Source organism: Ictalurus punctatus, chromosome 14 (assembly GCF_001660625.3).
Source record: "Ictalurus punctatus breed USDA103 chromosome 14, Coco_2.0, whole genome shotgun sequence".
NCBI classification, from domain to species: domain Eukaryota; kingdom Metazoa; phylum Chordata; class Actinopteri; order Siluriformes; family Ictaluridae; genus Ictalurus; species Ictalurus punctatus.
Window position 1 is genome coordinate 6,910,484 of NC_030429.2, and position 25,571 is coordinate 6,936,054.

Consider the following 25,571-nt stretch of genomic DNA (forward strand, 5'->3'; position numbering starts at 1 on the left):
GCCAAGGTGCACTGAAGCCGGTTTTGCAGACAAACACCTTACTCTATGTTGTTTTTTCATTCGTTTGGCACCTGTCTGGAAATGTTTGGAGGTAGTCCATTTAAATCAAGACTATGTATCCTTTTCTCCATTAGGTGTTTCACATTGCTTTAACATTTACATCTTTTCATTTGAAAGATGCTTCCATCCAAAGCGATTTACAAGCTAGACCACTCCAAGCATCTGAGCTGTTAAATGCAAGGATGTTTACCAACTGATCAAGAAGAACAGAGCGATGCATAATCTAAGCCTACCAATAAACAGCTTGTCATTCCAACCGAAATTTTGCAATCATTGATATGGCGAAGCTTTTCATGTTTACCATTTATGGAAGGAGTCTCCATTGGACATTGGGAAGTCTTTAGGATTTACACTTTATGGTTTCTCTGGAACATGCTGGAGAGGGAACAATTGTTATAGCTTGTCATATTGTAAGTGAGAACTAACGTGTCTTGTAGAAGTTCCCGAACATTAAAATGTACCTATAAATGGATAAAAGTATGACGTGTTGTTCTTTAATGCATTTCTGTGGTATAAGAAGGATAACATGCATGCTGTTTTTGGAAAATATAATACATTTTAGAGTGGGAACAGTAACTCCTTTATGTGTCGGGCTGCATCACACCACCCCAGCATTCCCCAGTGTGTTTATTGCTTGCATCAAAGATATAAGAACAGAGTCTGCATGATGGCCTTTGATTTTCAGACCAAAAACACTGTTCATGCATTGGATCTTTAACATCATATACCGGTTCGGCGGAAAACATTGTGATTACTTACAATATTCGTATAATCTCGAATCCATCTTTAATATGTATTAATCCAATACTTACTTATCCAATCAGCTTGCTTTTCTACTTTCAGTTCACAGCTAGAGCTGGGAAGGTGGTGAAAATACGCCACACAACACACAAGTAAGTTCAGTTACCGTTCAAGTTCACAGAAAATTCATGAAAATGTCTGACTACCAAGCATCCGGTTATTTACTACCCTATCCACATTCCTCTTTGAAGATCTCCACATCAAACACACACACGATCATCACTGCAGTGTTGTGCATCATGTGCAGCTTTCCCGTGTCACTCTTGCCCTTGGCTGGCTTGCTGACGGTTCATTACGACACTGTAAAATGTCTAAATCTGCTAATTGTATTGTAACACGATCTAAAAGTGTATTTATTTTTAATCTGTACTCAGTGTCCAGAAAAATGCTCCACCATTCATTCACTGTGTTTGCTCACTTTATATCACTCTCTACTCTTCATGTTATTAGGATTCATGAATGTTGCTCATTAATAATCAGTGTAGTGGCACTTATTTTTGGGTGGATGTTGCTTATGTAAAGTAAATGATCAATTTATAGCACCATAATACTAATAAATAAAAGCACCATAAATCATTTTCAGAAAGACAACGGTAGTATCGGACCATATTATTCGTATATCTTTAATCGACACATACCAATGTGATCGGGACATGTAAATATGAGGTAAATAATTTAATAAATTAACAAGTATACATGGTACAGCATAGTAATTGTAAACAATTTTATGGCAAATGCAAAGTTTCATCTTCGACTACAGTGCGCATGTGGTTGCTGATGAAATGAAAACAAAAACATTTCGCTAGTGTTAAGTAATGCTACAGTTGATGTTGAGCAGCATGCACGTTCTCAGGCCAAATCCCTCACCAAATCAGGTTAGGAGCACACATTACATACATCAAGTTCAAAGACTAAAAAGAACCTCAAAAAGGCCAGTGGTAGAAGCATCAAGCATGTGATTCATATCTGAAGTAGCTTGCTTAAGACTACAAGCTAATCAGCTAGGGCATCAGTGTAGTAACATCCTGAGGAGCCGTGTCCTGCCTGAAACTACCACGTATCAGCCGAAGCTCAAGTAACACTTTCAGTTGTGTGTTGAGGTTAAAGAAGAAATTTATCATCATTTGCTGAATGCACATTCTGAAACGAATAAGTGTTTTTACAACAAGCATAAAGAACTGCAGTACTCCAGCACATGTACACCGAATACCTGTTTCTCCACCAAAACTTCAGTATTCTTTGTCCTGATGCTTACATCTTTACACATCCAACATCAATTCGTTCTTATGCAAATGACTGGCCTGGATCCTGCAGTCAGAAACTAATGAAGATGATCACTGTAGCAGGGACTCGATGGCAGTCTCTGGCCTGGACGAACGCTTCCTACAAACATCGAGCAAATGGATTTAGTACACGATTGATTTTATGCTTCTAAAAAGAAAACCCAGATCAGAGAGAAAACATGTGCTTAGACCACATGAGCACTATTCCAGCTTTTTGGAATAGTGACTACACATTGTGTTGTGACTACAGTTACTCTCAAACTTTTGAGATAAATAATTACAATTATTCACATTTTAAGATTAATCAGACCAACTTTGATTCATGTTAGGCTTTACACCAAGTTGTTTTGTTTTTTTGGTAGATTAGTAATGTATAATACAATTGTACACTCATTAAGGTATCAACAATCTCTGCTACTTCCTTCCGAGCTTTATTTTATTTTTTAGCAATGCATCTACACATTTAATTAGATAGATGATAGACAGATAGATATGACGGAATGAAGCCACAGTTGAGAATCTTCCACTCCACTTTTGTGTCTTTTTTTAAATGGCGGAAAACAGCGTGTCGACTCCTTTTTAAAGTATCAAACCTTGATTAAACGGGACTTTAAGAATACCTGAATAAATTGTTAACTTGTTGAAGGTTTAAACAAGAAGACAGTTGTCAAAGCGTCTGAAACCTTTTTTGTGATCTCCATCATGCCTAATCCGGCCAATCCAACGGCAACAATTTTACCTCAGCCTGTTAACCCCGCCCACATTACATTACTAATTCAGTTAACTTTCCTGATGTGCGTTTTGCCGTTAGTGCGGTGGCTTTAATCTAGTGGTCGCTTTAAGATTTTTGTGTTTATGACGATGTCGAAAATCACATGACATCGCCATCATGGCGGATGTAGTATGTTTGGGATTGTAATCACGTATACCGATTAGTACGTACTGTTTCAACGGCCGTACGGTAGGTACTGTCACAGTACGCGATTTCAGACGCAGCCTAAATGAGAACCAACTGTGGGTAGGAACTAAAGTAGTCAGTGGGGAACTGAAGAAATGTCAGACCAGACGTGCGTCATAGGATTGCTCAGAGGAATTATTTGGGCCAATCATGTAGAATCGTAACTTTACTGAGTCATACCTAACTTGCATAGAATTGAGAAAAACCTCAATTCGCTTGTTGTGCCGCTGTCCTGCTGAAGTTGCGACCAGGTCAAGAGCGTGTTGCACTCTGGACATTTATTTATTTATTTTTATATAAAGTTGAACTTTAAAAAAGCTCCACTGCGATCCGAAAGAAAAGCATTCAGCTTTTCTGCCCACATGATTATGCGTAAAAATGTGCAGTGGGAGTTGAGAAAATGCTTACAGTGACATGCCAATAGTTTTCAAAGTTAAAGGCGAGCGTATTCTTATAGTGTGTTTTATTCTTGAAGAAAAGCAGCAGATAAGAAACACGATCTGACCTGCGTCCAGTCCTGGGTCTGGCCTTGCCACTCTTCGAGGTCCTGGGCCTCTCCAGCCTCATCAAGGACTGGCGCATGCTCTCCTCCGTATACGCAAGATACACGTGAGACAGATCCACCTCAAACGGCTGAAACGCATACAAACAGCACACTCGGTAAGCCTAATCTCATCAAGCTGTATAAAGCGCATTACAGAATTGTATTCCGAATCAAAGTGACATTTACATCCTTTTCTTTCTTATCTGGCACAGGGGTTTGTTTTCTCATGTTGTTCCCGGTGTACGCCACGCATTTCTAAGGAAACAGAGATGTTATTTTAGTGCAATACACCCACAATATAGCCACATGGAGTGAAACAAAACTTTGAGTACGCACCAGCTGCCATTCTCCTATGTCTTCATTCCAGTGTACATAATTCTCAATCATTTCCTAGAGCACACAAAGGTTACACTGATTAGATCTTGGTAGACAAACCCAAATTCAGTTTATGAAATCTATAATGTCAAATCAGCACTCTTTACATATTTCAAAATGATATATTAGTTGCAAGTACAGTCAAGACAATCAAAATTACGCACAGTTCAAACTTGAAACCATTGAGAAATGTTCGGTATTTTAAGATCTTCAAGCTTCTGTATGATCCCAGTACATTTGTACATTTTAACTTGAAAGAACGTATTAGATTCTACAGATAAGAACATGCAGCACTAGGCATATAATCATACCTGATATTCCTGAGGGATAAAGTTGTCAATGATCAGCATTTGCAGACGGAGTTCTCTGCTGAGCTGGCGGATGTTCTCCAGCAGGCCCTCGATCTCTCTGTGATGTTCCTGTTGCAGATCTGCCATCTAGAACAGAAAAGCATACTTGGAGCTTTTGCTTGCTTGGATATTGTAGATTTGTACCAAAGAACTGAAGCTATAATCATAAAGACCATTCTGTACTCATCCCAGGACTCTTATTCTTAATATGCACATACTGAAAAGCCTTTTCATCTGCCTCTCTTTCCTCTATATTACTGTATACTATAATAATAATAATAATAATAATAATAATAATAATAATAATTTATAATCACACTATCTGGTTTCCTTTCGAGTCTGGCTCCTCTCAAGGTTTCTTCCTCTTTTTTTGGCCCAGCCACCTTTCGTTTGCTCATTAGAGATCTAAATCTACATCTGGATTTCTTTACAGCTGCTTTGTGGCTAGGTCTAGTGTCTAAAGCGCTATACAAATAAAACTAGATTAGACTGCAAATCATTTTAAAACGTTTCTTATAACATTATTTACCAAGCATAATGTAAACATGTCTTAAAAAGTATCAAAAGGACTGCCAAGATACACTAAGGCCAAATGTTTGTGGACACCTGGCCACCACACCCATATGTGGTTCTTCCCCAAACTGTTGCCACAAAGCTGAAAGCACACAGTTGTACAAAATCTCTTTGTATGCTGTAGCGTTACATTTTACCTTCTCTGGAAATAAGAGGCTCAAATCTGTTCCAGCATGACGACGCCCATGCGTACAAGGCGAGCGCCATGAAGACATGGTTTGAGAAGGTTGGAGTGGAAGAACTCGAGTGTCTGCACAGAGACCTAACCTCAACCCCACTGAACACCTTTGGGATAAATTGGAACCCCAGAGCTCCTCAACCAACATCAGTGCCTGATCTCACTAATGCTTCTGTGGCTGATTGATCACACATTGATCCCCAAAGCCACGCCCTAAAATCTAGCAGAAAGCCTTCCCAGAAGAGTGGCGGTTATTATAAAAGTGTGTGTGTGTGTGTGTGTGGTGGGGGGGGCTCAATCTGGAATGACATGTTCAACAAGCACATACAGGTGTGATGGCCAGGTGTCCACAAACTTTTGCAATTTAGGCCATATAATGTAAATTGTGTTGTATTATGATGTTCGCTCTGAAGAACCTTTAAGGCAAATAAGTGACCAGTTCTCATATACATTAACAACAGGAATGCTCTGCTGTTGCACATCAAATTGCAATTCAGGCAGAAACAAAAAGCTTCAACACAGTAAGATAATAAGATAAGGAATATTTTTAGCATACCTCTGACTTTGCTGCCATCAACATGGTCCAGACTTTCTTCAATTTCTTGGTCTTCCCTTGGGCCTCCTCCTGCAAACTGGTGTATTTTTCCTCAATGTCCAAACGCTCTTGCTATTGAGAGACACAACAGGGAAACACAAACACAGTACTGAATAGTGTAGAACAATCCAGAACAAATCCAATCTTGACATGAACTAAACTTGTGTACAAAGTTGATTGACCTGCTCTAATTTCATTGGTGCCAAGTGTATCCGAGGCGCTAAATTGAAGCCAAGCCTAAATTGAACGCCTACCTCCTTTTCTTCCAGTTCTCTGCGGAGTTGCTCGGCTCTTTTCCGCCGTTCCTCCAGCTCGTTGTTGGATTCTTCGAGAAGCTTCTCCTGCTCCTCTGCCTTGGCCAGCAAGTCAACGCCTCCAACGATCACCTTCTTCTCCAAAGCAGACAGCTTCTCAAGTAAAAGGTGGTGTTCCTGCCTGAAAACCAAATGAGATCGTTAAAGTGTTGGCAAGAAAGTAGAACTGAAGCACAAACAGAAGATTTTATTAATAATAAATAAAATAACCTACTTAAACATTCAAGGTCAGGTTCTATAAATTCGGCTTTTTCAGATTAAAAAAAACAATTAAAATAAAAAAAATCCATAAAGACTTATTCTGCATTCTACTGAAGCTTATAACCCAGCATTTCTGACTTCCGAAAATGAAGATCCAAACAAGACACAACGTATCACTTCTTCACTTTTAAAGAAGCTATTCTGTACCTACTAGTACTTAACATACAGACACATTAGCTTGTTAAATCTATAACGATGACAAGTATTAGTAGCCGTTCTGAGGAGGTGAATACATCACTCGTAACACTAGATTAGATCAACTAGATTGTTGCTGACAAAAGATGAACATAAAAAAAGGTGTCCATGTTTTTGTCCACGTTGTAGCTCATGCACATGGAGGTTGAAAATGACGTGATTCCCAGTTCTAACTTCCCCAGTTCAGAGTCAACTCGAACGCAGCGTTAATAATGATGTAAATCGGGAAGAAGTCTTTGAAAAGCAGTCTTGTGTAAATACCATTTAGAAGTCACAAACCACAAGTACTGAAAATGAAGGCTTCTAGGACGAGTAGAAGCGTGGTTATTTGGAAACTGGCTCGGCCAGGACTCACTGGGCTTTGAGCAGGTCTTTCTCCCTCTTCTCCAGCTCTGCTCGTGCCTTGTTGCGCTCCTCCTCCTCCATGTCTAGCTTGGCCTCCAGGGCCTTCCGCTCCTCCTCGATCTTCACCTGCATCTCTGCCATCTTGTCTGGGGACACCTTCTTCCTTCCTGTCAGCAGTGTAGGGGGGAAAAAACAAACAAACAAAATAAACCTAAATGTCAAACAACACGTCAACATAGTAAAGCAGTGGAATTTTAACGCAAAGATCTTACACCATATACCAAAATGGTACACCACTTTGGTATGCATATTAGCCAGGGACAACCCTATACCTCCTCGAACAACTCCCAGAGTGAGCATGTCAACGCCTCACCCACTTCCACATCCATACTCCTAACTCTTACACACCCTTATCACCCACTATGACCGGTACCAAAATTCAGTGGAAAATTATTACATGAATTGAAATCTTTGCATTTTAAAAACAATACTATAGACCCGTGTTCATCCACTGCACACCATTTTCCATATTCAACCACAGAAGAAAAAAAGAAAAAAAAAGTGGCAGAAAAACAGGGCCAATTGGAACGCGGGAAACATCGATTTGTCTTTACGTAGGTACTCGAGTAAGTACTAAAAACTAACCCTTACTAAAATTAGTATCAAATGTCCTGTTTATTTAAGAAGCCACTGCTGTTTGATATGTTTACATTATAAACATGGGACTGAGGTGGTCTCGTTGAAAAAGACGCGTCTGAACTTTTCACTAGCAACTCCTACTTACTGACATTTAGCACATTTTCTGTCTAATAGTCAATGATTAGAGCAGTTTCGGCTGTTTGCAAGTGAATATTTTTGATCCATGACATTACAAGTCATCTGTGTGGGCACACACACACCATAACACCAATATTGCTCATATGTAGTTATACATTTCTTACTCATTTTAATTTGATGCAGAATGTGTGGGTGGATTGGTTCATGCCAAATAAAACTTCCCATTTGATGATCCTGGCTCGGTGTCAGTTAATTTAAGCCAGTTAAGTATAAGCTTGGTTCACACAATGCTTCAAAATAATCAAAAGTATTTGTGAACTTTGCACTGAAAATGTGGCGCTAGGTATACAGAATAAGCCTGAAGAAATTATTAGACTGGTGTTTCCTGGAACCTTCTTACGGAACCAGTGCAGGTCATGTGTGCAGTTAATTATGAAACCACAATCCATGGTGTTATGTAAATCAATAGCATCAATATTTCCACAAAGTCTATAAAAAAACAGTTCTCTAACAGGTAGTAGATAAAGCAGAGACAGCAAATTCAGCAGCATACTTGCGTTGGTGTTTTGCACTAGGAGAGATTTACATTTACAGAGCACTGGGTTAATAGAGGAGAGGAGGGTTGAATTGCTGCCGAGACTTCAACACCAAACTCGATCTTGAATTTAGATGAGAAAAAGAAATTCATGCAGTATTGAGGAGGACGTTTATATTCTTACAGTTGAGGTCAAAAGCTTACACCTAGCCCAAAGATATTCAATCTCAGTTTTTCACAACTCCACACATTTCATGTTACTATACATCTCCTTTAGCAAGTCAATTAGCGCCTTTATTTTGATCACATCAGTTATTTAATTTTTTTTTAAATCAATGAGACAGCTTTAATTCACTATAACCAGATTTAGAGTGGGTCGACACGTTGACTGTCTTCTGCTTGGCCAACTGTCGTAAGTAGGAGGTAAGTGGGAGTGCACCTCTGGCAATACCAGGGCCTACGTTTAAAGACAGTGCCTTTGAGATCATAAGAAAATCCAAGCAACTTGGCCAAGACCTTGTGGATCTCCACAAATCTGGTTCCTCCTTAGGAGCAATGTTCAAACAACTGTACAATGCATCATTCAGGAAAGAGGCACAATTTAAGTCTCAAGTGATTAATGAACATGGTTCAAAAGATTCAACCAAACCCCAAGAAACAACAAAGAATCTGTTGAAGGAGCTGGAAGCATCTCATCCAATTATGTACATCCACCATTAAGAGAGTCCTACATGCCCATGGCCTAAAAGGTGGTTGTGCAATGAAGAAGCCCATACTCAAAGACCAGAATAAAAAAAGCCAGACTGATGTTTGAAGGTGATCAGCAGCCTTTTGGAGGAATGTTCAGATGTGTCAGATGAAACTTGAAATGCTTGGCCATAATAAAATCAGTGCTACGTGTGGGTGAAAAATGGTGAAGCTTTTAATCTGAAGATGACCATCCTATCCTGTGAAGCATGGAGGTGGCAGCATCATGTTATGTTTTGCTGGAGAAGGGACTGTGCCCTTCGAATATAGGCAGCATGATGAGTAACAAGAAGGATTATCTAGAAACACTGAAGCAACACCTCAGGAGACCAGTCAGAAAGTTCAAATTCACTGTCAACTAGGTCTTCAGCAGGGCAATGATCCTAAGCATAACTGCAAAAGTTGTCATAAAATGGCCTAAAGACAACAAAGTGAAAGTATTAGAGTGGCCATCACAGAGCATTGACCTGAACCCCATAGAAAATGTGTGGACTGAACTGTAAAAAGCAAATCTGAGCAAGGAGACCTACAAACATGACCGAGTTACAGCAGCTCTGTCAGGAGGAATAAGCAAACATTTCCAGCAAAGTACTGTGGAAGCCTAAAGCGAGCATTTGATTCAAGTTCAAGCGATTAAAAGGCAATGCAACCAAATACTAACAAAGCGTATGTAAACTTCTGACCCACTGAAAATCTGATAGTAAATAAAAACGGCAATAAATCTGTCTCTTAGCTGTTATTTTAAAATGGCCTCTTAAATGAGAAATAAATGAGATGCCATAATCAACGCAACATAGGAAACGTATGGTAACATGAAACGATGTGGTGAAAAGTTTAGTTTGAATGTCTTTAGCCTAGTCTAGGTGTATGTAAATTATGGCCTCAACTGTATAATTAAACGAGGTGTTTAAAAGAGTGAGGATACGAAATCAAAGACAGCAACATGACCACAACAAAAACAATAACGTCGACTCTGCAGTAAAGCAAGGAACACACTTAAAAGAGAAGACGAGTGAAAAAAGTAGATACATTATAGATCAAAAAGATTTGAAACAATTTTTCCCCCTCAGATCCTGTCATAATGCCTGCAACTGACCCAGATTTAAAGATTCAACTTTTAATGTTCGGCGTTCTCATTTCAGTCAGCTGTCCGCTCTAACAAATACAGAGACTGATACACGGAGAAGTGCTCAGAGTGTGTGTGCGTGTGCGTGTGTGTGTGTGTGTGTGTGTATATATATATATATATATATATATATATATATATATATATATATATATATATATATATATATAAAATGTATGTATGTGTATATATACACATACACATATACACACATATATATAAAAAATATTTTTTTTAAGAGCTGCAACTTATGATTACTTTGATAATCGATTCATCTGTCGATTATTTCTTCAATTAATTGGATTAAAAGGCAATTTTTATTTTCTGTATTTTGAAAAAAAAAAAAAAAAAAAGAGAGACCTGATTGTCCATAGGCTTTAAAGCAGAAGTTAAAACACTATTAAAAATGCTCTTAAAAAAAAAAAAAAAAAGATAAATAAATAAAAAATTCTAAAAAAGCACAAACTAAGTGTTAAGAGGTTGGACGTTCTGCAGTAACACACACATTCACTCTATTCTTGTACGACACTTCTTACATAGAAATACAAGGACGTGTTCTAATAATTACTGCTCTCATAAAATACACAGTTACTTTTGTTTCTAAATATCGCTAAAAATACAATCAAACAACATATTTGATCAGAATGACTGTTTTAGTCAGAGTTAATGTGCTTCTTTTCTATTACACGCTGTTTGATTGACGTGTGGACTCGCGCTCGTTCAGTGATGTTTAATGGAGACTCGCTTGCTGTCAGGACGAAGCTTTACAGTGAGGGAAAAAAGTATTTGATCCCCTGCTGATTTTGTACGTTTGCCCACTGACAAAGAAATGATCATTCTATAATGGTAGATTTATTTGAACAGTGAGAGACAGAATAATAACAAGAAAATCCAGAAAAACGCATGTCAAAAATGTTATAAATTGATTTGCATTTTAACGAGGGAAATATGTATTTGACCCCTGCGCAAAAAAATGACTTGGTACTTGGTGGCAAAACCCTTGTTGGCAATCACAGAGGTCAGATGTTTCTTGTAGTTGGCCACCAGGTTTGCACACATCTCAGGAGGGATTTTGTCCCACTCCTCTCTGCAGATCTTCTCCAAGTCATTAAGGTTTCGAGGCTGACGTTTGGCAACTCGAACCTTCAGCTCCCTCCACAGATTTTCTATGGGATTAAGGTCTGGAGACTGGCTAGGCCACTCCAGGACCTTAATGTGCTTCTTCTTGAGCCACTCCTTTGTTGCCTTGGCCGTGTGTTTTGGGTCATTGTCATGCTGGAATACCCATCCACGACCCATTTTCAATGCCCTGGCTGAGGGAAGGAGGTTCTCACCCAAGATTTGACAGTACATGGCCCCGTCCATCGTCCCTTTGATGCGGTGAAGTTGTCCTGTCCCCTTAGCAGAAAAACACCCCCAAAGCATAATGTTTCCACCTCCATGTTTGACGGTGGGGACGGTGTTCTTGGGGTCATAGGCAGCATTCCTCCTCCTCCAAACACGGCGAGTCGAGTTGATGCCAAAGAGCTCCATTTTGGTCTCATCTGACCACAACACTTTCACCCAGTTGTCCTCTGAATCATTCAGATGTTCATTGGCAGACTTCAGACGGGCATGTATATGTGCTTTCTTGAGCAGCGGACCTTGCGCGCGCTGCAGGATTTCAGTCCTTCACGGCGTAGTGTGTTACCAATTGTTTTCTTGGTGACTATGGTCCCAGCTGCCTTGAGATCATTGACAAGATCCTCCCGTGTAGTTCTGGGCTGATTCCTCACTGTTCTCATGATCATTGCAACTCCACGAGGTGAGATCTTGCATGGAGCCCCAGGCCGAGGGAGATTGACAGTTCTTTTGTGTTTCTTCCTTTTGCGAATAATCGCACCAACTGTTGTCCCCTTCTCACCAAGCTGCTTGGCAATGGTCTTGTAGCCCATTCCAGACTTGTGTAGGTCTACAATCTTGTCCCTGACATCCTTGGAGAGCTCTTTGGTCTTGGCCATGGTGGAGAGTTTGTAATCTGATTGATTGATTGATTGTGGACAGGTGTCTTTTATACAGGTAACAAGCTGAGATTAGGAGCACTCCCTTTAAGAGTGTGCTCCTAATCTCAGCTCGTTACCTGTATAAAAGACACCTGGGAGCCAGAAATCTTTCTGATTGAGAGGGGGTCAAATACTTATTTCCCTCATTAAAATGCAAATCAATTTATAACATTTTTGACATGCGTTTTTCTGGATTTTTTTTGTTGTTATTCTGTCTCTCACTGTTCAAATAAATCTACCATTAAAATTATAGACTGATCATTTCTTTGTCAGTGGGCAAACGTACAAAATCAGCAGGGGATCAAATACTTTTTTCCCTCACTGTATGTAAAATGGAAACACTGGCGTGAATTTCTAACATTTACAGATAAGGATACAAAGGTAAAAATGTCATTTCTGTGCTGAAGAAAACACGTCCGGAACACATTAAACATCACATACGTTTAACGTCGCAGGATCCGACACGACGAGCCACGTTAATACACTTACGTATTTGTCTGAAGCGCTTAATATAAAACAAAACACTCATGTTTTGGACAACCCGGATCATGCGCTTTTTCCGCAACAGCTCACTCTGTGACTTCCGCGGTTTTTCAGATGGGTTTACATCACTAAACCTATGACGTAAAAGAAAGCTTTAACATATGCCACAGTCTGTATGTGGTGCCAGTGTGACTCAGCAGTAGACTCATTAGAGGTGGCATTCACTTCAGTTACCATAAGGATGAACCTTATTTGATCGTTATCCGTTTGCCTTGGTATACATTTTATGCCTGGCAGTGATGTATCTACCATCTCTTTGTGGTCTTGACTGCTAGAAAACATCCATTCAGCTACTCCCTCCTCTGGTTTGCAGTGAACTCTTTCTATGCCATCTATCTGTGCCTCTGCGCTCCTTATCCCTCTTTCTCTCTTTGCCCTTGCTGTGTGCTTTGGCAGTGTCCTGAGATTAGTGCACAGGCTGAAAGACAGGGGGATTTATAATGGCCATATGGGAGGAGTGTGCGCAACAGAATTCACATTGGATATGAAGCGTGAGTGACCTTCCATCCCGTCCTCACCGCCTGAGACTCACTTTTGTTATGCGAGCACTACCGATGGGAAGCCAAAACCGTTATATCTTTAAAAACCTTTATATACACAATAATAATGCCCATCTGTACAACACCACCAGCGGTGGATCATGATGCTTAGAGATAGCAGACATTTTAACAAATATACTGTAAAAGGTTACAAAACACTGTAAGACAACGAATACCACATGATAATGTCTTTTGTTAAAAATACCATACAAATAAGGCTCTGAATAGATATCCTGGTTCCCTATGGTAGTGTAATGAGCAGCATTTCTGCAATACTCTGCAGCAACAACCACTCAATCATAATTTTTCATCACGATATATATAAGACTAATTCTGTAAGGAACGATGTGTACATTTATTAAAGTCAAAGATATTCCATGGTTAAAATCATTCATTTAATTTAGACTAGCACACAATATTATAGAGTTGTTCAGTAGTGAAACAAATTTTCATTATTGGCATAAAAGGGATACCAAATCGATCATGTAAAGAAACGGTAAACCTTGCATCAGAAAAATAATGGAACGTCCTATTTCATCGTGTATTTATCCTTGTGAGTTCAGAGGTAATGGAGCGTGTTCAGAAATCCCCCATGCACTTTACTGGTATATGAGTAAGAGTGTAGGTGCAATTCATCACTGGGAGGATCAACTCGATCAACCACAAACTGTATCACATGACTAATTCGCTATCTGATTATTAGAATCCGGCTAACACCACATGTGTGACAGTGGGAGACTCTAACCTCGTCGTTTCCTGCGTCTCTCTCCACCATCTGCAGTCTCATCCTCCCCTTCGTCCATCTCTTCAGAGCCGCTGCCCTCTGACCCCGAGATCTCCTCTCCTGGAAATAAGACAGTCGAGCCTTATGTATTAACAACACAGAGTTAGAGCCAGTTTTTAGTTTTTGTACTGTTAAAAAAATAATAATAATAATAATAATAATAATAATAATAATGCTGACTAGACAGACACATTTCAGTAACCCTACTCGTCCTTATCCTTATCATCATCATCATCCTCCTTATTATATTTATAGCGTTGTGAAAGTGTTTGCCTTGGTTTATCTTAGATTTTTTCTTCATTTCTGATACAATTTTGTAGGAGATCTGCACAAAAACAGAAGAAATCAGCACTGTATATTTCCATATCCTTATACTTAAAAATGCATTATATCTGTTTATTTAAAAATTTTGCCCTAGACGTAAATTGCAACGGCAACAAAAACATTAAAATCCCTTCAACCTCAAACCAAAACCCACTCCCTCTGCTAAAACTTCTGAAGCCCCATTTCAAATGGTGCACTTTTTTTATACTGTAAATTTACTGAAAATAGTGTGTTCACATCGGGGGGGGAAAAAACAATGAGGTGTAGTGCGCTGTTAATACCTGCATGATGTATTACTATATTATTAAATCTGTGCCAAAAGTATTGAGCGTAACATTTCAAGAAACGAACAGAAATATACAATGAGAAAGAAGAAAACACTCTGAAACGGTAAACAGTGAACTCGGAGACAAAAATGTAACACGGTCCTTAAATAAACAGCGTTCTTTGTTAAGTTTTCCAAGCTTCGTTTTTGTTAAATCGTGGTTTATGAACGCGCTGCCGGAGTTTTCATTTACACTTTCAAACTTTACGTTTACGATCCGCAAGTTTACATTCGCCATTCTGGGATAAATCTCTCGTGTGGGCGGGACCGCGATTTCCTCTCATTGGCTAGTGGGATTTGGATCGACAGCTCGAGTGTCCAGCTGAGGAGGAGGAGGAGGTTGACGATAAAGATGCTTCCGAGAGCTTATCTAAAACAATTATAATAACAATAAAATAAAAAAAATAATCGGAGGAGACTACCCAAACCTCAAATATTAATTACCAACTAATTTACTAAGTAAGTAAATAATTTCCACTACATAGTACAAACACTAACTATACAGAGAACTGCATCCAGAACACTCTCCAAAATTCACGTCACTACTTCCTGGACAGGGAGCTGTCCATCCCAATCTCTCTAGCCAATGAGAGTAAAGCTTTAAGCCCTGCCCACACGAGAGGTTTTCTATTTCAGATTCAGATCAAGTATACCTCAAGGGTGAGAGCTGTTGCTCTGTTTACATACCGGCCGACAAATTGGGCTGAAAGTCAGGAAATTGGAGCTGTTGCAAAACAAATAACTGTGTAATAATTTGATTAGGAACAGGTCTAGAATCGTTTTAAACATTAGAAATGGCACGTTTATCCTTTACTCATTCATAATTCTAATGAAATGGTGCAAGCCGGTTGGTTATTCTAGTGTACCTTCTTCCAATTTTTTCTTGAGCTCTTCGATCTCCTTCTGAAACTGGCGCAAGAGCGCATCTTTAGGGTCTTCGTTGATTCTCGCTTTATTCTTGATGTTCTTTGCACGGTTTGCATAGCGCAAGGTGCTGATGGTCTCATCATAGTTGTAGTCCGCTGGTCCGATGTTTGCGCACTAAAGAAGAAGCACCGATTGAAGTTAATTTAGAAGATAGACAGATTTCTATTTTATTAGTTCTGCCTTGTAGTCAAGCTGGCTGTGCCCCCAAAACAGAAAAAAACTCTAGGTCTATGAATTTAATTATGTGTGAAAGAGCACCGAGAGCCTAAATTGTGTGTGCCTGTACCATCATGGTTTTAGAGTTTCCTCCCAGAGAGTCTTGCAGTAGGCGCGTGAGTTTGGAATTCCTGTAGGGCACGTGTGTGCTCTTCCCGTCCACCAAAGCGGAGATCACATTGCCCAGAGTGGACAGGGACAAGTTGATCTTTGTGGCCTCTTTAAGACGCTGCCCGGTGGCTCCTGTCTTACCCTGCCTCTCAGATCCCTGACAAGCAAGAAACATCCATCGCAGCACTTCAGTTTAATTAAACGATGAAAAACATCAAATGTTATGCTTGTTTTTAGGCTTGTTCTCCTCACCGCAAGATCCACCAGGTGCAGTTTGCCCATGCGTACATGCTGGTTTCCGTCGATGCCCTTCTCACTGCACTCAATGGTGATGGTGAAGATGGCGTGAGATCGGGAGCTGTGCTCGTTCATGTTGGTAGCACCGACAGAACCTGCAGAAACAAACACAACACCAGTTAGATGTTTCAGCATGTAGGAAATATAAAATGTTTATCAGAATGCAGCTGACTCTGACTTTCTGTAATCGATTCCCATAATTATAACCGTTAATTTGTCATTGTTGTGTTTGTTTACATTCGGATGAATAAAGCGGGTAAGAAAAAAAATGAAATTTTCTTAATGATAAATATTACCATCTCTTAGAAGATGGCGAAGTTAAACTGGTAAAATAATAATAATAAAAAAAAATTATCATATTAGCACTACACTCACTGGCCACTGTAATAGGAACACTTCTATCCCTGCTCATTCATATAATTATCCAATCAGCCAATCATGTGACAGCAGCACAATGCATAACATCATGCAGATATGGGTCAAGAGCTTCATATCATGTTCACATCAAACATTCAGAATGTGGGGAGGCAGGGGGTGATCTCTGTGAGTTTGATTGAGGTATGGTGACTGATGTCAGACAGGCTGGTTTAAGACCAGGCAATGTTTTTCTCCTATCTTGAACTGTCCAGATGTGGTGACCTGCTGTTGTAGCCCATCCACCTCAGGGGTGTGTATTCTGAGATGCTTTTCTGCTCACCACTGTTGTAAAGAGTGGCTATGTCAGTTGCCATAGCTTTCCTGTCAAGTCCAACCAGTCTGGCCATTCTCCTCTAACCAGTCATTTCCGCCTGCAGAAGTACCACTCACTGAATGTTTTTTGTTTTGCCACATCATTCGGTGTAAACTCTAGAAATTGATTGTGTGTGAAAATCCCAGGAGATCAGCAGTTTCTGAAATACTCAAACAAACCCATCTGGCACCAAAAACATGCCACGGTCAAAGGTGCTGAGACGACCAAGATCTCTTGACCTAAATCCGTACGACTTTATTCATTGCCCTGATGCCATGTGACTGGCTGATAGGATAACTGAATAAAAGAGCAGGTGTACAGGAAGGTGTTCCTAATAAAGTGGCTGGTGAGTGAACTTAAGGCAGCGTTTTCAAATTAATGTAATGCCGTAATCTGAAACCATTTAATAAGCATATGAAAGCAAAATTTGAGAATATCTGAAAATTGTATAGAAGCCCAGATCCAACATCCAGATGTCGTTGACGTTAATAACAAGTATCACCAGAAATATGCAAACAGTAATACACGCTTACGGTTCTTGTGACCCAGAGTCATAATTCGGTCCATATCATCGGCATTGTTCACAACGTAGCCGGATAAGTCTTTAATGTAGACGCCCACGTCTGGCCTCTCTTTCACCTGTTTGGGGGATTTTCAAAAAATGTGCAATGTGTTCATGGAACTTATGAATACATTAAATATATGAATAAAAGTTGAAGGAAATAAGAAGTTAATGAGAAAAAACATGAGAAAGAAACTACTGACAGGTCCATATTTTATCAAACCATCAAGTCATAACCACAGGTTACTAAAATCGGTTCCTGGAAACTCTTATCAGATATCAGATATATATATATATAAAAAAAAATATATATACACATTTTTCAGGCTAAACACATCACTCTGAAGCTGCATTGAAACTGTCTACTATTAGGGCGTGAGCATAATTTGCTAGTAAATTCCAGTGTGTTGTTATTTTAGGTGGATTCTTGCATTTTGGACCGTTTTAGACCAAAAATGTCAATCTTCTGCGAGCATCTCTAAGTGGAGATGCAAACGGTATATTACAGACCATCTTGAAACTAAAAGGCGAGACTCTGGTCTCTTTGGCCCATAAAAAATAAGGCAAAACTGCTGATTATTAAGTAGCAGACTTTTCACCTCATTATTGTTATTATGATGGGACATTAAGTCCCATCATATTTAGCATTTCTGTATTAACAGGCAGGTCATGCAACAATAAAAAGAGCAAAAGTAGGGTGTGCCGTGTGTCAGCACTTAATATTTTCCATCACTATGTAGGCAAGTGTGAATTTCTGTTTCTCACCTCCAATCTCTGCATCTGGTCCTTCCCCAACAAGTCCCTCACTTCCTCATTATAGATCTCCAAGTATGAAACTCTAACTAAGAACCTGTCATTTTTTAAAATAAGCAACATTTAGTTAGCAGTACATCTGTATTGGGTTTTTTTTTTTTTTAGACTAATGAAATGAAAAATATGCGCCTACGGGTAGGTGCAAACTACATCATTTGCATATGGCGAGTAAATACATTAAATCTAATGGAAATTGTATTATAATGGATTTTATTGTGGTCTGACAAAAACAAAGGTCAGTTTACATTTGTGAATTGCTCACATTAAACAAGTTTCATCACTGATGATGTGCTCACCTGGTGTCTCCTTCTGCTTTAGCAATGTGACCGAAAATGTGAGCGAACGAATTTGGAATGATCCCTCTGAGCTCAGGAACAGCTCTCACACCCTCCATGGTGAAGGTTTTCCCAGTGCCGGTTTGTCCATAAGCAAATATGGTTCCTGGGAACACATTAGAGACAACATGCAAGTTTTCACTGTTATTCTACGTACAAAGATCAGGCCTCAATTATCAAGGTCATTTATTCGTAAATCATTTGTATGCGTATTCATGAAAATGTTGTACATTCAAAAATCGTCTGCAAGAGACGCAAACCTCGAAAATCATATAAATTTGCATGGATTACTGCACTTTTTTATACGGAAAATACCGTCGAGTTTAAACGGCTTTTTTTTTTTTAAATAATGTTTAGAGCATTTAGCAGACATCTTATCCAGAGCGACTAATAGAAGTGCATTGGGGTCTCAATCAAAAACACATCCTCATGCTAGTTCACTAGGTCAGGGACTAGGAACCTCAGTGAAAACTAATACCAACACAAACCCATAAATTAAGACAAACTAAACTAATCATTCAATTATCATCATCATCATCGGCATAGACGTTAGTCAAGATAACTTCCACTTCTGTTTTTCAGCATTTACTCTGCTCATTCAGTTAGTGCTTCCAGACGTCTGTGCACTTGAACTTTTATGGAGTTCTGTAGACGTCACTACGTGCAAATGAGCTGCGTCGAGAACGTGCTTTGCACTTCATGGGTGACCAGCGCCCACACGCACGAAGAAAGTCAGAAACTTTTGTAAATCTGGAAGAAATGTTTTTTTTTTAAGTTCACTTTGGATTTACACCCAAATTTACTGAAAGATGCCGAAAAATTTAACGAGACCTAATATTCATGTTCTTTTATATAACTCAACTAGTAAGCAAATATCAGGTGCAGTGCAGCATGAACAACTCTTTAATTTAAAAACATTAAGAAATGAATAAATAAAAATAAATTAAAACAAACAAACACACACACACACACACACACACACACACACACACACACACACACACACACACACACACAGGACCTTGTCTAAATCCTGCACCTAATATTCCACAGGATTGCAATTTTGCTTAAATTTACTCATACGGCCGAGAATTTCATCCAAAGCAACCTACAAACGAGGCAGAATACAAGCATTGACCCAAGCTGATGAAGGTTTATGGCCTAATTCATAAACAACTTTCTGGGATGTAAACTCATACATACAAAAAAAAAAAAAAAAAAAAAAAAAAAAAAAAAAAAAAAAGGCGCAGATGTCCAGTACTTTCCAACTGCACTTTTTTTTCCGTTCTTAAACTGACCAAAGAGAGTACAGTCCTGCCTTCTAGCTTTCTATTGGCTCACAAGAGCAAGAATTGCGACATTACAGGTTTAAAGATCAACTAGATAAAAATCAGTGTGAAGTAAAATTAACCACTTCTTGAAGCAGAGGTATTTTCATTTGCCACTCTCTTTTACATGTCAGTAAATGCTTTAATGTTTCTGCTTTGCAAATTTCATTCACACTGCAATGTAGGTTTCTCCCATACAGACAAATCAACTCTGAAGTCTGAGCATCTGCAGAGGTGCTACATTTAAACTGGCACACCATAAATATCAAAGTGGCTCCTGAAGAGTAACGGTGGATGATATACCAGTGTCAGTATTGAGTTGTAATAACAAAGACTAACACCACTGACAGTCATAATAAAGAGCAGTAACTAGTTATTTTTTACTCATTCTTTCATTATTCCACCTTTCCTTTGTCAAGCATGTTAAGCATCTACGTTTTGTTTTTTTTTACTAGAAAGATGTGTACTTGACATCCAAGAACAACTGCACTGTGATGAATAATATGTGCAACATGTAGTGCTGACGTTTACCAGTAACGTTTTAGCCAGAAAAGGGGGTTTTGCCGTTTGTTATCAAGCAGTGAGGTTTCAAAAACAGCATACTGCTTTTATATTACTGCACACAATCAAAATTATTCAACCCCCACTGCAAATCAGGCTTATTGTCAAAATTTACAGACTTTCAGCCGTTTGCAACGAACAAATCAAACAAAAGCAACCGAAATAGTTCAACACAATGAATGCTTCAAGTGGTTTCGCCAAATTCAACTGAAAATGCAACTTAACCTGACTTAAACCCCATAGAAGATCTCTGGTGGGATTTGAAGACGGCAGTTGCAGCACGCAAACCCAAGAATATTACTGAACTGGAGGCCATTGCTCATGAGGAATGGGCCAAGATTCCTCAGGAGCACTGCCAGAAGCTCTGCATCTCGTTTGTAGCAGGTCATAATAGCAGAAGGGTGCTCTACTAAGTACTAAAGACGCTTGCCATGAAGTGGTTGAATAAGTTAATAAGTTATAAGATGCATTTTCAGTTGAATTTGAGGAAACAACTTGAAGCATTCGTTGTGTTGAACTATTTCAATTGCTTTTGTTGGATTTGTTCATTGCAAACAGCTGAAAGTGTGAAAATTGAGACAATAAACCTGATTTGCAATGGGGGGTTGAATAATTTTGATTGCAACTGTATGTGTAATATATTTAGTACTGAAGCCGTGATGGGTCACGGTTAAAAACTGGCTTGCGTTCATTTAACTGAAATGTATTCATTAAGAATAATACAAACTGTAGCCTGTTGCATATTGCAGGCATTTGCAATTGCCAGTAAGGAATAAAACATGACTGTGCATGCTGTTATAGGAAAATAATCAACAAATGGGAGATGTGATGAAACAAGGTTAAGGTTCACACCATGTCGTAATTATCTCAATTACAGTATTCTGACTTGTATAAAGTTCACGTATTGGTATAACTCGTAATTACAACTTGTAAGCTAGGAATTTTCTGGGAGCTCCAAACGCTCAAAATGGCGGCGGCTTCAGTTAAAAGTAGCTATCTCGTAACATTTGTGTAATAACTTGTAGAATTGACTAATATTAATGTCTTAATAATGAAAAATAAATCTGGAAATAAACAAAAGATGTACAATACAATACATGACGTACAAAAGACGTACAATAATGTTTAATGTTGCTAGCACAGAACTGGATATCTAGCTAATGTCCCTGTAGGAATGCATCATCCCGAGGCCGAGGACATGAACAGCTCCTAATCATTATTTAGGTCATTGTTCAAGGACTGCATGTGACAAGCACTTGTTCTAGTATATCACATACCATTATATCCCTCTAACACCGAATCGATAATGGGCCGGGCTGTTAAATTGTACACGTCTAGCTGTTTGCTGTCGAGACCAAACACGGTGTCGAAAGTGAACGTCTTCGGTGGCTCATGGGGCGTCTCATGTTTGCTCACGGTGATGGTTCCTCGGATTTCGTCCACAGTGACCGACTGCTTGTGCCCCATCATCTTCTCTTTTTGGTTGAGAGGTCGACATCGGACCACCACCTTCACGTTGTCGCTCACCTCCAACTTTTCTGGCTTATCAAGCTTGTTGCTCTACGAGAAAACACAACAGAGATGGTTGAAAGAGCAGGTCACATGCATGACCAAATCATTAGTCATATGATTCAATTCACATTTAACAGTTAAAGTCCCCAGGAAACGCAGCACATTATTGGATGTGTTGACATAAGTCAGGGCGAAACATTGAGTGGCTCCTCCCCCTTGTTAAATAGCCAATAGAAGGGCTAGGTGATACGACAAAAATATCATATCATTCTTATCATTTCATATCATATACTTGAGGACATTTCTACGATACACGTTGCACATTACGATATATATTTAAGCTAACACACTGTCGCAGAACAGTAATAAATTAAACAAAAAAAACTGTTCAACTGACTTTGATGATACTTTCTTTAATGCCTACAAAGACTAAGATTAAGTTTTAAAAAAATTCCATCAAAACAACAGCAACCATTCAGTACCATTTAATTTGCAATTATTAAAAATAAAAATTAAAAAAAAACGCATAACCATACCAACGATATCTCGGAAAAGTGTATCGCGATATTATAAATCGATATATCCCCCAGCCCCAGCCAATGGCGTTTAGCTTACCCAACAGCCAGGAAACTTCGGTTGCGTTCACGCCATGTCGGAAGTACCATAATTACAACCCGGACGTTCTACTCAGAGCTGTTCACGTCCTCATGCCAGCTACATTAAACCGTTTTGTACATTTATTTTCAGATTAATCTTTCGTTATTAAGACATCAATAATAGTCAATTACACAAATTATTACACAGAAATGTTAGATAGTAGATAGCTACTTAACTACATTTTACCACTGAAGTCGCTGCCATCTTGAGTGTTTCCGCAGAGTTATACCCATACGTGAACGAGTCAGAATACCGTAATTATGGTAATTACAGCACAGCGTGAACACAGAATTAAAATTGAAGGGGGTGGGACACTACAGATTCTAGAGAGCGTTTGATTGGACAGATAAACTGATGAGAAGCCGCAGTGCAGAATGAGGTCGTTAAAATTGTTGATCCATATTAGTGGTAGAGAGAGACTGTCAAAAAAAGACTGAACGCTTACTAGCTTACAGATAAATTTCAGGCTGACACATTCATACTAAAAGTCACAAGACGTTCATTGAAGTTGTTAAAAAAAAAAATGCACATATTACTGACAGCTACAAAATGAAGGTTTTTATTTATTTTATTTTTTATTGAAAATAAATGGAATACATGTCTAATAACAACACACTTCCTGACAAAAACGATAAGCAGGACAGCTATGCTGCAGTCTGTTCAATACGTGCTTTGAGGGAACCAACAAGGATGCTAAACAATCTACACATTAGCGGATATGACAGTTAGCGGTTAATCCATAACTGTGGCTATTGTTTGTTTGTTTAATAACAGCTGCATATACTAACCAGCTAAATTTTGATATAACTATAGCTATCTTCTGTGAGGTTTGGTCATATATATATATATATATATATATATATATATATATATATATATATATATATATATATAAAAACTCAGTTTTGCTTTAGAATAGTTGACAAGCTATGGTAAACTAAGCTAAGCTAACATAGCTCAGTAGCTACCAACATGAAGTTAGTTGTCTAGACAACCATCGGTATTTTGCTAGCGGGGTTAGCTAGCTAGCTAGCTAGCTATCTGGCTAAACACAAACAAACGCTCTTTCCCAGTTATATCTTTGTAGAATTAACGACATTGTCAAGACGCCATTGCAACAAAAAATAATATATATATATATTTATTTATTTTTTAAAGAGTCTCAGTGAATAGCATCAAGGCGATGATAACTATGACATTTATCGTTTATATGTAGCACGGAAGCTAGCAAGCTAATAGGATAACAGATGAAGAAGGGAAAAACCTCGGGATGAACACAACGCTGGGAACACTCTTACCGGCATTTCTGAATCTTCGGTGTGTTGTTACTCGAGTACGGAGAAACGATTCACTTCCTGTTGGGTGATAAACAATGTGTGTGTCCGAGGTGTTATTTCTCCATACTCAGATGCCCATCCCAAACAGCGGCCCTTAGGGGGATTTTATCACCAGGATACACTGAGGCTGCGCACCGACACACACACACACACACGCGCGCGCCTGCCTGCCTGCCTGGATCAGCACTGTCTCTGCACATCCACAAACAACTACAAGCTCATTAAAGTTCGATAAAATGATTATTATTGTTATTATTGTACACAAACATATTCTTCTGTTCAAGGTTCATCTGCACATCTTCTAAGACCCTAAAACAAAGCCTGTTTGAACTGCCTCAAACTGCTTCTTATCGGTATACAGAAGTGTCATGCTCTGTGTTTCATATATATAGTAGTGGTTCAGCACAAGCACTTTAGAGCACTCTCATGATTCTATCCTGTATTAACCATTTTTCTGTAATAAACCTTTTTATCTTCAGAGGACGAGTCTGCGAGTGTTGTCTAATTTCTACGACAATTTGGCATCTCCTGGCTCGGCTGCACGAGTCTTTTCAGCTTTTCTGGACAACAAGCACACCGGAGGATGCCCATGGAAGAGTTTCACCCTGAAGTGTGTGTTGACAGACAGACGGTCTGCCCTTTGTTGTGCAGAGCGAAAGACCGATGCAGCCTTACTACTGACTGGTAGGAATCATCAAACATTTAGAATTAGAATCAGAATTTTATGAATTCATTGTGTATTGCTGTCTGTGTGGAAGGGAGTCAACGATATAGGAAATGCGTGTATTACATTGAGAGAAGTATTAAATGGAGACGATTTCTTTAGAGCTGCAACAACTAATCGATAAAATCGATAATAATCGATTATGAAAATCGTTGTCAACGAATCTCAATATCAATTAGTTGGTCTGCGCGCGACACGGGGCAGATTTCGGTTCAGAAAACAAGCTTCAGAGAGTAAATACTAAAGTTGTGTCCCAAATGAAGTACTCTACACTTACACTATGCATTATGCACTCGACCCTAGTGTGTGGATTTTAGGAAGGTATTATCATCTCATATATAACACTAGCGTCTTTTTTTTACTAACCGGAAATATAAGCAGCTTCCTAGGCGAATGCGCATGACGTCATACGCACGCTAGCATTAGCAGACACCCGAGTCACCGATAGTGACTTTCTTCAGTGTTACCTTTTATTCCCAACATGACCTCAGTCTCCATCAGACGGAGACGAAATCGTCACGTGACTGAGGAAGAAAGTCAGAAAGGCAGGGGGGCATTTTATATTAAACACCGAGGAGATCGAACAGTGCTGCACGAGCACAAACTTATGTTTATATCCAAAATGCTCCACTGTGTGTAAGGGGCAGGGGAAACTGGTGCACGCTGTTTAAAAGGTTTAGTTTAATTTAAGTTTCTTGTCATTATATGCTGTATTTGCGCACTTCCAGTGTAAATTCTGTTGTTTATTATAACGGCAGTGATGCGTTAGTAACGAGGCCGCGTTGCTGATCACGCGCTGTGTAGACATGCAATAGGAGCGCGAGTAAGATCTGTAATGTCAAATGTCACTATGATCAAAAGTAAACACAAGTCAAATAATATGTCTA

At 39.1% G+C, this 25,571-nt stretch overlaps 1 protein-coding gene across 1 annotated transcript; it reads right to left on the bottom strand.

Annotated features, from left to right (window-relative positions):
• Window positions 1–1,458: 1,458 nt before the first annotated feature.
• On the bottom strand, window positions 1,459–24,112 carry kif3a (kinesin family member 3A). Its single transcript, XM_017485732.3, has 17 exons — window positions 23,922–24,112; window positions 21,732–22,014; window positions 18,527–18,671; window positions 18,183–18,267; window positions 17,389–17,494; window positions 16,081–16,220; window positions 15,788–15,985; window positions 15,441–15,615; window positions 13,887–13,985; window positions 6,843–6,999; window positions 5,972–6,152; window positions 5,679–5,789; window positions 4,333–4,458; window positions 3,983–4,036; window positions 3,833–3,901; window positions 3,608–3,735; window positions 1,459–2,244 (listed from the first exon to the last, which is right to left on the bottom strand). Exons 1-17 carry the CDS (start codon window positions 23,925–23,927, stop codon window positions 2,196–2,198), a joined length of 2,112 nt encoding a protein of 703 aa, XP_017341221.1. The 5' UTR covers window positions 23,928–24,112; the 3' UTR covers window positions 1,459–2,195.
• Window positions 24,113–25,571: the final 1,459 nt, after the last annotated feature.

Bases quoted from the DNA above. Each gene is read 5' to 3' on its own strand.
- kif3a (XM_017485732.3), bottom strand. The intron at 18,268-18,526 runs GTGAGCACATCA...AAAAAATGACAG, and splicing joins AAAGCAGAAGGAGACACCAG to GTTCTTAGTTAGAGTTTCAT. The intron at 13,986-15,440 runs GTACACTAGAAT...TCTTATTTCCAG, and splicing joins CAAGAAAAAATTGGAAGAAG to GAGAGGAGATCTCGGGGTCA.